This window comes from Oncorhynchus gorbuscha, linkage group LG03, assembly GCF_021184085.1.
Source record: "Oncorhynchus gorbuscha isolate QuinsamMale2020 ecotype Even-year linkage group LG03, OgorEven_v1.0, whole genome shotgun sequence".
NCBI classification, from domain to species: Eukaryota; Metazoa; Chordata; class Actinopteri; order Salmoniformes; family Salmonidae; genus Oncorhynchus; species Oncorhynchus gorbuscha.
This window is the reverse complement of record NC_060175.1, coordinates 5,157,440-5,170,375: the sequence shown is the minus strand read 5'-3', so window position 1 is coordinate 5,170,375 and position 12,936 is coordinate 5,157,440. Positions and strand designations below refer to the sequence as shown.

The window sequence follows — 12,936 nt, the reverse complement described above, 5'->3', positions numbered from 1 at the left end:
GGACAATGTACAACCCATGAGAAAGCTGGCCATCGCCAAAGAGGAAGACAACAGAACAGTCCCACTTCAGAACCCGACTACAGGCAGGACAGACAAGATAGGAACCCACCAACCCATCAGACCCCCCCCCCCCCCCCAGCACTTCACCAGCCCTCCTGACCGACGATGGTCGCTGAGCCACATCATTATGCACACAGGCACAAACGACCCTGAGGGCCCAGCAGGAAAGGGTGTGATTGGAAAAGCGTCTTCCACAAGTTGTCACCTCCACCCTGCTACGAGGAAAAGACTCTCACCCTATCACTGTACAGCGAGTGAATGAAAGCATTTCCTGTGACTGCGCATCAAAACCCAATGTACACCAGGGTTTCGAATTCAAAAGCAAGAGCTTCATGTAGCCACTTGGGTACGTTTGTTCATATTCTTTGCAAGATAGTGAGTTATTAGCCCAGTTATAGATAATTTCTAGTCAACAACGAGGGTCTTGAAAATAGGCCACTCCGGTAGGCCCACATTATGAACAAATAGCCACAGTAGCCTACTTGGTCACTGTTCAATTGAATTTATCACAGGTGGACTCCAATCAAGTCATAGAAACATCAAGGATCATCAATGAAACAGGATTCACCTGATCTCAATTTCAAGTCTCATAGCAAAAGGGTCTGAATATTTATGTAAAAAAAGGTATTTCGTTTTTTTTTGTTGTTGTAATAAATGTACAAAAATGTCTAAAAACCTGTTTTCACTTTGTCATGACGGGGTATTGTGATGTCATGACGGGGTATTGTGATGTCATGACGGGGTATTGTGATGTCATGACGGGGTATTGTGATGTCATTACGGGGTATTGTGATGTCATTAGAGGGTATTGTGTGTAGATTAATGAGGAAAAACATTAATTGAATCACTTTTAGAATGAGGCTGTAACGCAACTAAATGTTTAAAAAGTCAAGCGGTCTGAATTTACTTTCCAAATTCATCGTAGAGACTCAGTGAGCATAACCTTGCTACAGTATAGGATATGTACCCACTGCCCACAAAATGGAAACGGAGCTGTACTTCCAAACAAATGCTTTAACACAGATCACACAGACCCACAAAGAATTTGAAAACAAATCCAACACTGGATAAACTCATATCTGTTAGGCGAAATACTACAATGTGCAAATCACAGCAGCAAGATGTGTCCCATTACCATGATAAGGGACAGACAGAGACAGACAGAGACAGACGCACAGAAACAAGCCAGAAGGAGAGGACAGATAACCAATCACTTAATGGGTTTAGAGCGGACGGACAGATGTCTTGTCTCCTCCTGATTGGAGGTCACCCCTACAGGATGTCTCACGTCTTGGACAGGAACTGGAAGGAGCTCTTAACAAGGTTTCCCGCTGCAGCCGAGCAGGCTGGGTAGTAATATGTGGGCTGGGACAGTACATGAAATGGTAAAGACCGGCGAGGTAGAGGTGTGTGTGTGTGGGAGCAGGTACTGTAGTGAAGACAGACATTCAGAGTGACTGGAGAATACACACACACACACACACAGATTGTCGCTTCAGGGACTAAAGCAACGGCCCTGCCGCTTCAGAGACACACTAAAGGGTTTAGCTACTCAATCATAGCACTAACAACAAAGGTGTGTGTGTGTGTGTGTGTGTGTGTGTGTGTGTGTGTGTGTGTGTGTGTGTGTGTGTGTGTGTGTGTGTGTGTGTGTGTGTGTGTGTGTGTGTGTGTGTGTGTGTGTGTGTGTGTGTGTGTGTGTGTGTGTGTGACCTGCATGTCTATATCAAGTCCTTCTGTAGCTCAGTTGGTAGAGCATGGCGCTTGTAACGCCAGGGTAGTGGGTTCGATCCCCGGGACCACCCATACGTAGAATGTATGCACACATGACTGTAAGTCGCTTTGGATAAAAGCGTCTGCTAAATAGCATATATTATTATATTATTATTATATTATTATATATTAAGTCCTGGGTTTGATCACGTCTGATGAGTTGTACAGACACGAATGCAGCTCAGAGTTAATAAACTGATACAAACAGAATAGTATAATTGACAGGCGTTTCAACACAAATAAGTTGGTTCAGAACAACTACTCTCATCACCGAAGCATCTGGGAGTCATTTATCATCATAAAACACAAATCACTTCTTGTTTCTGACTAAAGAGATTCAAAGAAAAGTCCAAACATTCCAATTTCAAAATAAATATAATTTTAAAGAGGAATCCTTAAAAAATGTTTTTAATAAATTGGGAAATAAATAGTTTTAGTCAAAAGAGCTGCCTGTGTCCCCTGCTACTAATTTGACAAGAGACACTTTCAGATTCATTGAGGAGGAAGTCACTCTTCAAAATGGCGCCCTACTCCCTATATAGTGCACTACCACCCATGGGGATCTTTTCAATAGTAGTGCACTAAATCACTAGTGGGGGGGGGGGTGGGGGGACTACTTGAGCTAGTGAATGGTGCAGTTCGCCGTCCTTCGAGACAAATTCAATGATTGATTGATTGATTACCTGACTAGAGGCAACATGAGGTACTGTGTGATTGATAGACTGATTGATTACCTGACTAGAGGCAACATGAGGTAGTGGATGCTACTGGAGTCCTTCTCCTCTACAGAGGTGGGGTCGATCAGGTGACGCAGGTTCTGGTACATCATCTCTGTAATAAATGGGGTGAAGGGAGCCTAGTGGGGAGGAGGAGACCATTTAGAGAAGAACAACGACACTATACAGTACTATAGTTAGAGAAGAACAACAATACTATACAGTACTATAGTTAGAGAAGAACAACGATACTATACAGTACTATAGTTAGAGAAGAACAACGATACTATACAGTACTATACTAGTGAGATACCTAGTTAGTTGAGAACATGCACTACAACTCTCCTACCATTCTAACTCAGGGAGCCCTTGTCCTCGTTACCATTCTAACTCAGGGAGCCCTTGTCCTCGTTACCATTCTAACTCAGGGAGCCCTTGTCCTCGTTACCATTCTAACTCAGGGAGCCCTTGTCCTCGTTACCATTCTAACTCAGGGAGCCCTTGTCCTCGTTACCATTCTAACTCAGGGAGCCCTTGTCCTCGTTACCATTCTAACTCAGGGAGCCCTTGTCCTCGTTACCATTCTAACTCAGGGAGCCCTTGTCCTCGTTACCATTCTAACTCAGGGAGCCCTTGTCCTCGTTACCATTCTAACTCAGGGAGCCCTTGTCCTCGTTACCATTCTAACTCAGGGAGCCCTTGTCCTCGTTACCATTCTAACTCAGGGAGCCCTTGTCCTCGTTACCATTCTAACTCAGGGAGCCCTTGTCCTCGTTACCATTCTAACTCAGGGAGCCCTTGTCCTCGTTACCATTCTAACTCAGGGAGCCCTTGTCCTCGTTACCATTCTAACTCAGGGAGCCCTTGTCCTCGTTACCATTCTAACTCAGGGAGCCCTTGTCCTCGTTACCATTCTAACTCAGGGAGCCCTTGTCCTCGTTACCATTCTAACTCAGGGAGCCCTTGTCCTCGTTACCATTCTAACTCAGGGGAGCCCTTGTCCTTATACAAAGACACTTGCGTTGAGAGCTAATGCAGGGTAAGTAAAATTATCATATGCAGCAGACTTAAGTTCAAACTTCCTTCTTTAACAATTTCTGTGAGGAGGAACTTAAAAGTTTAACCAGAGATTTAGTTGCAGCCTGATATACACACAATGCGTCATGAGGTACAGTGTCACGGGGCACGGCGTCACGGGGCACGGCGCCACGGGGCACGGCGCCACGGGGGCACAGCGCCACGGGGGCACAGCGCCACGAGGTACAGCATCGGAGCGCTCGTTATTTAGAACACTCCGGTGCATTAGTTCTAAGCGCAACTGTTTTGGCGAAGAGGAATTGTTGCCCTCAATACATCACTTTCAATGGAAGCAGATGTCATTGAGCAGAGTTCAGCCGGGTTAAACAGTATGCACCTTTACACCATGTGACTCACCATCAGTCTGCACATGGAGAACAGAACACTGAAGAGATTCTCCAGAGCCCCCAGACAGTCCTCTGTTCCACTCTCTCCCTGTGGGGTTAAAATACACGGTTACAAACATCATCATCTTCCTCCTCCTCCTCTTCCTCCCTAACATGTCCCATACATAACACAACAGATCTTTAACCAGAGAGTCATTGATGACCAACTCAATTCATTCACATTACTGTGGTCAATATAGCATAGTCAACAGAGTAACAGAGGTATAGTGGTTACTGTAGTCAATATAGCATAGTCAACAGAGAAACAGAGGTATAGTGGTTACTGTAGTCAATATAGCATAGTCAACAGAGAAACAGAGGTATAGTGGTTACTGTAGTCAATATAGCATAGTCAACAGAGAAACAGAGGTATAGTGGTTACTGTCTCTTTAAGCCTCGGTGTTTGAGGTATAGTGGTTACTGTCTCTTTAAGCCTCGGTGTTTGAAGTATAGTGGTTACTGTCTCTTTAAGCCTCGGTGTTTGAGGTATAGTGGTTACTGTCTCTTTAAGCCTCGGTGTTTGAGGTAAAGTGGTTACTGTCTCTTTAAGCCTCGGTGTTTGAGGTATAGTGGTTACTGTCTCTTTAAGCCTCGGTGTTTGAGGTATAGTGGTTACTGTCTCTTTAAGCCTCGGTGTTTGAGGTATAGTGGTTACTGTCTCTTTAAGCCTCGGTGTTTGAGGTATAGTGGTTACTGTCTCTTTAAGCCTCGGTGTTTGAGGTATAGTGGTTACTGTCTCTTTAAGCCTCGGTGTTTGAGGTATAGTGGTTACTGTCTCTTTAAGCCTCGGTGTTTGAGGTATAGTGGTTACTGTCTCTTTAAGCTATTTGACTGCCTCAGTGTTTGAGGTATAGTGGTTACTGTCTCTTTAAGCCTCTGTGTTTGAGGTATAGTGGTTACTGTCTCTTTAAGCCTCGGTGTTTGAGGTATAGTGGTTACTGTCTCTTTAAGCTATTTGACTGCCTCAGTGTTTGAGGTATAGTGGTTACTGTCTCTTTAAGCCTCGGTGTTTGAGGTATAGTGGTTACTGTCTCTTTAAGCCTCTGTGTTTGAGGTATAGTGGTTACTGTCTCTTTAAGCTATTTGACTGCCTCGGTGTTTGAGGGTGAACTCACCTTGAAACGCCTACGGTTGGTCCTCACGTACCAGTTGGTCAGCATGTCCACAAACTTGACAAGCTTTGGCACCACCGTGTACAGCCTGTAAGCTGCGAAGGAGACACTGTGATTACAACTCGTGGTCTGGAGGAGAGGGAACGGCCGGGAAAGGTCGTCTTTATAAACGACAGACGCATAAACAGTAGCAGAGTTCTGTTACAGCGAACTGGGGTCGAAACGATATCGTATTTACATGCAGTGTTGTCTATGTAAGCAATACGGCCCCGAGGAGGTGTGGTATACGGTCAATATACCACGGCTAAGGGCTGTTCTTAAGCACGACGCAAGGCGGAGTGCCTGGACACAGCCCTTTAGCCGTGGTATATTGGCCATATATCACCAACTCCCGAGGTGCCTTTTTTTCTATTATAAACAGGTTACCAATGTAATTACAGCAGTAAAAATTAATGTTTTTGTCATACCCGTGGTATACGGTCTGATATTCTACGGCTGTCAGCCAATCAGCATTCAGGGCTCGAACCACCCAGTTTATAATGTGTTTTTATCCTATATGTCGTTGTTATAGATCCATCATGTTGGCATGGTTGTCTGCCCAGTAATAATTGCCCCTTGGTTATAGCTATTTACTGAATTTCATTTCATTTAAAATCGGTTTAATTTAACTGAATGTAACATTAAGTATCTAATTTTTTTTAAAAGCCTTTCAGTGGAGAGGTGTAGTTTTGTCACTCATCTCAGCCTTGGATGAGAGACTGTGTGTGTGTGTACACGGTGTGTGTGTGTGTGTGTGTGTGTGTGTGTGTGTGTGTGTGTGTGTGTGTGTGTGTGTGTGTGTGTGTGTGTGTGTGTGTGTGTGTGTGTGTGTGTGTGTGTGTGTGTGTGTGTGTGTGTGTGTGTCAAATAAAAAACACAATTGTATTTGTCACATGCTTCGTATACAACCGGTGTAGACTTAACAGTGAAATGCTTACTTACGGGTCATTCCCAATAAATGAGAGAAAATTAGATCGTAGTCTTGTATTGACGCTTAGCCTGTTTGATGGTACGTCAGAGGGCGTAGCGGGATTTCTTATAAGCGTCCGGGTTAATGTCCCGGTCCTTAAAAGCGGCAACTCTAGTCATTAGCTCAGTGAGGATGTTGCCTGTAATCCATGGCTTCTGGTTGGGATATGTATGTGCGGTCACTGTGGGATCCACTGACTGAAGACTGGTTGAAAGAAATTGACAATAAGAAGAATGTAGGAGCTGTACTGTTAGATTTCAGTGGAGCCTCTGATTATTATTGACCGTAACCTGTTGTTTGAGAAAACGTGTATGTTTATGGCTTTTCAACCTCTGTCATATCGTGGATTCAAAGTGATCTATCTAATAGAACTCAAAATGGTTTTCTTTAATGGAAGCTTCTATAATGTTAAATATGTAACGTGTGGTGTACCACAGGGCAGCTCTCTAGGCCCTCTACTCTTTTCTATTTTTACCAATGACCTGCCACTGGCATTAAACAAAGCATGTGTGTCCATGTATGCTGATGATTCAACCATATGCCTGTCAGCAACCACAGCTAATGAAGTCCAGAACATCTCTAAAACTAAGAGCGTTGTATGTGGTACAAATCATTCCCTATGTTCTACACGTCTGCTGAATCTGGTAATTAATGGTGTGTCAGTTTAACTAGTTGAGGAGACTAAATTACTTGGCGTTACCTTAGATTGTAAACTGTCATGGTCAAAACATATTGATTCAATGGTTGTAAAGATGGAGAGAGGTCTGTCTGTAATAAAGAGATGCTCTGCTTTTATGACATCACACTCCACTAAGCAAGTCCTGCAGGCTCTAGTTTAGTCTGATCTTGATTGTGGTCCAGGGCATTCCCATGCCATTTCCTCTTCACAGGGGCATTCCCACACCATTGCCTCTTCACAGGGGCATTCCCACACCATTGCCTCTTCACAGGGGCATTCCCACACCATTGCCTCTTCACAGGGGCATTCCCACACCATTGCCTCTTCACAGGGGCATTCCCACACCATTGCCTCTTCACAGGGGCATTCCCACACCATTTCCTCTTCACAGGGGCATTCCCACACCATTGCCTCTTCACAGGGGCATTCCCGCACCATTGCCTCTTCACAGGGGCATTCCCGCACCATTTCCTCTTCACAGGGGCATTCCCACGCCATTGCCTCTTCACAGGGGCATTCCCACACCATTGCCTCTTCACAGGGGCATTCCCGCACCATTTCCTCCAATCATTTTGATTACAACGTGGGCATAGGCTACAGCTGATTTAACGGAACAGCCCGAAATGTTTTCTCAGCTCAGATGCAACACACGCAGCCTAGCCTAGCGGACTAGTGAATTTGTTTACGTTGGTATTCATTCGGGTTCACAGTGCGGACCGAACCGAGGTTCCTGTATGAATACGTGTACCGTTACACCCCTAGGAAGCGGCTTGTGTGTGTGTGTGTGTGTGTGTGTGTGTGTGTGTGTGTGTGTGTGTGTGTGTGTGTGTGTGTGTGTGTGTGTGTGTGTGTGTGTGTGTGTGTGTGTGTGTGTGTGTGTGTGTGTGGCTCACCATCCATCTCAGCTTTGAAGAACTGGATGAGAGACTGGGTGAAGGACTGGATCCATTTGTCCATGATGTTGTCACTGCGCTTGGCTGTGGCCTCGTTGTACAGGAAGCTGATGCCGTCCTCCTGAAGGGCAAAGGTCACAGGGCAAAAAGGTCACACAGAGAACAGGACACGGAAAGAGAGAGCGAGAGCGCAAGAGAAAGTGAGCGCGCGAGCGAGAGAGAGAGAACATGATAGAGAGAACGTTACAGAGGCTGTGATTAGGTGGTATCTTGTGTTCTGGTTGAGGTGTTCTCGTTAAACTACTGTCTGGTTGAGGGAGGGTTAGGGCTGTAAGGGGAGGGCTGGGGGGGTTAGGGCTGTAAGGGGAGGGCTGAGCTACAGGGGAGGGCTGGGGGGTTAGGGCTGTAAAGGGGAGGGCTGGGGGTTAGGGCTGTAAGGGGAGGGCTGGGCTAGAGGGGAGGGCTGGGGGGTTAGGGCTATAAGGGGAGGGCTGGGGGGTTAGGGCTGTAAGGGGAGGGCTGGGGGGTTAGGGCTGTAAGGGGAGGGATGGGCTAGAGGGGAGGGGTTTGGGCTGTAAGGGGAGGGCTGGGGGGTTAGGGCTGTAAGGGGAGGGCTGGGCTAGAGGGGAGGGGTTTGAGCTGTAAGGGGAGGGCTGGGGGGTTAGGGCTGTAAGGGGAGGGCTGGGCTAGAGGGGAGGGGTTTGGGCTCAGGGGAGGGTTAGGGCTGTAAGGGGAGGGTTGGGCTAGAGGGGAGGAGTTTGGGCTGTAAGGGGAGGGCTGGGGGGTTAGGGCTGTAAGGGGAGGGGTTTGGGCTCAGGGGAGGGCTGGGGGGGTTAGGGCTCTAAGGGGAGGGTTGGGCTAGAGGGGAGGAGTTTGGGCTGTAAGGGGAGGGCTGGGGGAGTTAGGGCTGTAAGGGGAGGGGTTTGGGCTCAGGGGAGGGCTGGGGGGTTATGGCTGTAAGGGGAGGGTTGGGCTAGAGGGGAGGAGTTTGGGCTGTAAGGGGAGGGCTGGGGGGTTAGGGCTGTAAGGGGAGGGTTGGGCTAGAGGGGAGGGGTTTGGGCTGTAAGGGGGGCCAGGGCTAGAGGGGGAGGGTTTGGGCTGTAAGGGGGGCCAGGGCTAGAGGGGGGAGGGGTTTGCGCTGTAGAGGGAGATGGGTACCTTGTGCAGAGAGGGAGGGGTTGGGGCTGTAGAGGGAGATGGGTACCTTGTGCAGAGAGGGAGGGGTTGGGCGGGGGGACAGCACCTTGTAGAGCATGTGAACATTTTCCACTTTCTGCACATGCTGGAGTTGGGGATATGGAGAGGGAAGCTGAGGAGGTGTGGCAGGGCAGGGGTAGGCGTAATAAGGGTAAGGCTTGGGTTAAACCGGGGGCAGGGTACAGGTACGGGGGCAGGGTACGGGAGACGGGGGTAGGGGACATTAAGCAGCCTCTAGAAGTTCTGGACCAGGAAGCGGTATGCTGGGGGAGGTGAGGAGGCCTAAGGCTGGGTTACGAGGGACGTTCTGGACCAGGAAGCGGTATGCTGGGGGAGGTGAGGAGGCCTAAGGCTGGGTTACGAGGTTACCTTGTGGAGATGCTGGGCGTTCTGGACCAGGAAGCGGTATGCTGGGGGAGGTGAGGAGGCCTAAGGCTGGGTTACGAGGTTACCTTGTGGAGATGCTGGACGTTCTCGACCAGGAAGCGGTATGCTGGGGGAGGTGAGGAGGCCTAAGGCTGGGTTACGAGGGACGTTCTAGACCAGGAAGCGGTATGCTGGGGGAGGTGAGGAGGCCTAAGGCTGGGTTACGAGGGAAGGTCTAGACCAGGAAGCGGTATGCTGGGGGAGGTGAGGAGGCCTAAGGCTGGGTTACGAGGGACGTTCTGGACCAGGAAGCGGTATGCTGGGGGAGGTGAGAAGGCCTAAGGCTGGGTTACGAGGTTACCTTGTGGAGATGCTGGACGTTCTGGACCAGGAAGCGGTATGCTGGGGGAGGTGAGGAGGCCTAAGGCTGGGTTACGAGGGACGTTCTGGACCAGGAAGCGGTATGCTGGGGGAGGTGAGGAGGCCTAAGGCTGGGTTACGAGACCAGTTACCTTGCTGGAGATGCTGGGCGTTCTGGACCAGGAAGCGGTATGCTGGGGGAGGTGAGGAGGCCTAAGGCTGGGTTACGAGGGGGTCTAGACCAGGAAGGTTATGCTTGTGGAGATGCTGGACGTTCTCGACCAGGAAGCGGTATGCTGGGGGAGGTGAGGAGGCCTAAGGCTGGGTTACGAGGGACGTTCTAGACCAGGAAGCGGTATGCTGGGGGGGGAGGTGAGGAGGCCTAAGGCTGGGTTACGAGGGAAGGTCTAGACCAGGAAGCGGTATGCTGGGGGAGGTGAGGAGGCCTAAGGCTGGGTTACGAGGGACGTTCTGGACCAGGAAGCGGTATGCTGGGGGAGGTGAGAAGGCCTAAGGCTGGGTTACGAGGTTACCTTGTGGAGATGCTGGACGTTCTGGACCAGGAAGCGGTATGCTGGGGGAGGTGAGGAGGCCTAAGGCTGGGTTACGAGGGACGTTCTGGACCAGGAAGCGGTATGCTGGGGGAGGTGAGGAGGCCTAAGGCTGGGTTACGAGGGAAGGTCTAGACCAGGAAGCGGTATGCTGGGGGAGGTGAGGAGGCATAAGGCTGGGTTACGAGGGACGGTCTAGACCAGGAAGTGGTATGCTGGGGGAGGTGAAGAGGCCTAAGGCTGGGTTACGAGGGACGTTCTAGACCAGGAAGCGGTATGCTGGGGGAGGTGAGGAGGCCTAAGGCTGGGTTACGAGGGACAGCGGTATGCTGGGGGAGGTGAGGAGGCCTAAGGCTGGGTTACGAGGGACGGTCTAGACCAGGAAGCGGTATGCTGGGGGAGGTGAGGAGGCATAAGGCTGGGTTACGAGGGACGGTCTAGACCAGGAAGCGGTATGCTGGGGGAGGTGAGGAGGCCTAAGGCTGAGTTACGAGGTTACCTTGTGGAGATGCTGGACGTTCTGGACCAGGAAGCGGTATGCTGGGGGAGGTGAAGAGGCCTAAGGCTGGGTTACGAGGGAGGTTACCTTGTGGAGATGCTGGACGTTCTGGACCAGGAAGCGGTATGCTGGGGGAGGTGAGGAGGCCTAAGGCTGGGTTACTACGAGGGACGTTCTGGACCAGGAAGCGGTATGCTGGGGGAGGTGAGGAGGCCTAAGGCTGGGTTACGAGGGACGTTCTAGACCAGGAAGCGGTATGCTGGGGGAGGTGAGGAGGCCTAAGGCTGGGTTACGAGGGAAGGTCTAGACCAGGAAGCGGTATGCTGGGGGAGGTGAGGAGGCCTAAGGCTGGCTGGGTTACCTTGTGGAGATGCTGGACGTTCTGGACCAGGAAGCGGTATGCTGGGGGAGGTGAGAAGGCCTAAGGCTGGGTTACGAGGTTACCTTGTGGAGATGCTGGACGTTCTGGACCAGGAAGCGGTATGCTGGGGGAGGTGAGGAGGCCTAAGGCTGGGTTACGAGGGACGTTCTGGACCAGGAAGCGGTATGCTGGGGGAGGTGAGGAGGCCTAAGGCTGGGTTACGAGGGACGTTCTAGACCAGGAAGCGGTATGCTGGGGGAGGTGAGGAGGCCTAAGGCTGGGTTACGAGGGAAGGTCTAGACCAGGAAGCGGTATGCTGGGGGAGGTGAGGAGGCCTAAGGCTGGGTTACGAGGGACGTTCTGGACCAGGAAGCGGTATGCTGGGGGAGGTGAGGAGGCCTAAGGCTGGGTTACGAGGTTACCTTGTGGAGATGCTGGACGTTCTGGACCAGGAAGCGGTATGCTGGGGGAGGTGAGGAGGCCTAAGGCTGGGTTACGAGGTTACCTTGTGGAGACGCTGGATGTTCTGGACCAGGAAGCGGTATGCGTTGTACCAGGGGAGGAACACATCCTTAAGAACATCTCTGACTCCTTCCTCTTTGAAACGCAGGTTCTCAGCTCTCACTACCGGGGAGTTGATTAGGTAGAGCCTAGAGGGGGAGGGGGCATAAAAGAGATGTTTGGTCATCTAAATCCCCATCCAGGGGAGGCAGGTAGCCTAGTGGTTAGAGGCAGGTAGCCTAGTGGTTAGAGGGGCGGCAGGTAGCCTAGTGGTTAGAGGGGGCAGGTAGCCTAGTGGTTAGAGGGGGAGGCAGGTAGCCTAGTGGTTAGAGGGGCAGGTAGCCTAGTGGTTAGAGTGGGGCAGGTAGCCTAGTGGTTAGAGGTGGGAGGCAGGTAGCCTAGTGGTTAGAGGTGGGAGGCAGGTAGCCTAGTGGTTAGAGGGGGAGGCAGGTAGCCTAGTGGTTAGAGGGGCGGCAGGTAGCCTAGTGGTTAGAGGGGAGGCAGGTAGCCTAGTGGTTAGAGGGGAGGCAGGTAGCCTAGTGGTTAGAGGAGGCAGGTAGCGTAGTGGTTAGAGGAGGCAGGTAGCGTAGTGGTTAGAGGGAGGCAGGTAGCGTTGTGGTTAGAGGGGCGGCAGGTAGCCTAGTGGTTTGAGGGGGAGGCAGGTAGCCTAGTGGTTAGAGGGGGGATGCAGGTAGCCTAGTGGTTAGAGGGGGGAGGCAGGTAGCCTAGTGGTTAGAGGAAGCAGGTAGCCTAGTGGTTAGAGGGGCGGCAGGTAGCCTAGTGGTTAGAGGGGCGGCAGGTAGCCTAGTGGTTAGAGGAGGCAGGTAGCCTAGTGGTTAGAGGCAGGTAGCCTAGTGGTTAGAGGCAGGTAGCCTAGTGGTTAGAGGGGAGGCAGGTAGCCTAGTGGTTAGGGGCGGCAGGTAGCCTAGTGGTTAGAGGAGGCAGGTAGCCTAGTGGTTAGAGGAGGCAGGTAGCCTAGTGGTTAGAGGAGGCAGGTAGCCTAGTGGTTAGAGGAGGCAGGTAGCCTAGTGGTTAGAGGGGAGGCAGGTAGCCTAGTGGTTAGAGGAGGCAGGTAGCCTAGTGGTTAGAGGGGAGGCAGGTAGCCTAGTGGTTAGAGGGGAGGCAGGTAGCCTAGTGGTTAGAGGGGAGGCAGGTAGCCTAGTGGTTAGAGGGGAGGCAGGTAGCCTAGTGGTTAGAGGGGAGGCAGGTAGCCTAGTGGTTAGAGAGGAGGCAGGTAGCCTAGTGGTTAGAGGGGAGGCAGGTAGCCTAGTGGTTAGAGGGGGCAGGTAGCCTAGTGATTAGAGGGGGCAGGTAGCCTAGTGATTAGAGGTGGGAGGCAGGTAGCCTAGTGGTTAGAGGAAGCAGGTAGCCTAGTGGTTAGAGGTGGGAGGCAGGT

General features: G+C 50.9%; 1 protein-coding gene across 1 annotated transcript in view; it reads right to left on the bottom strand.

Moving 5' to 3' along the window:
* iars1 (isoleucyl-tRNA synthetase 1) overlaps positions 1-12,936 on the bottom strand; it is a 131,559-nt gene that overhangs the window by 49,244 nt on the left and 69,379 nt on the right. The window contains 5 exon segments of the mRNA XM_046338710.1: positions 2,568-2,689; positions 3,984-4,061; positions 5,128-5,219; positions 7,706-7,826; positions 11,545-11,689. Of these exon segments, the coding sequence (XP_046194666.1) occupies positions 2,568-2,689; positions 3,984-4,061; positions 5,128-5,219; positions 7,706-7,826; positions 11,545-11,689 (558 nt within the window).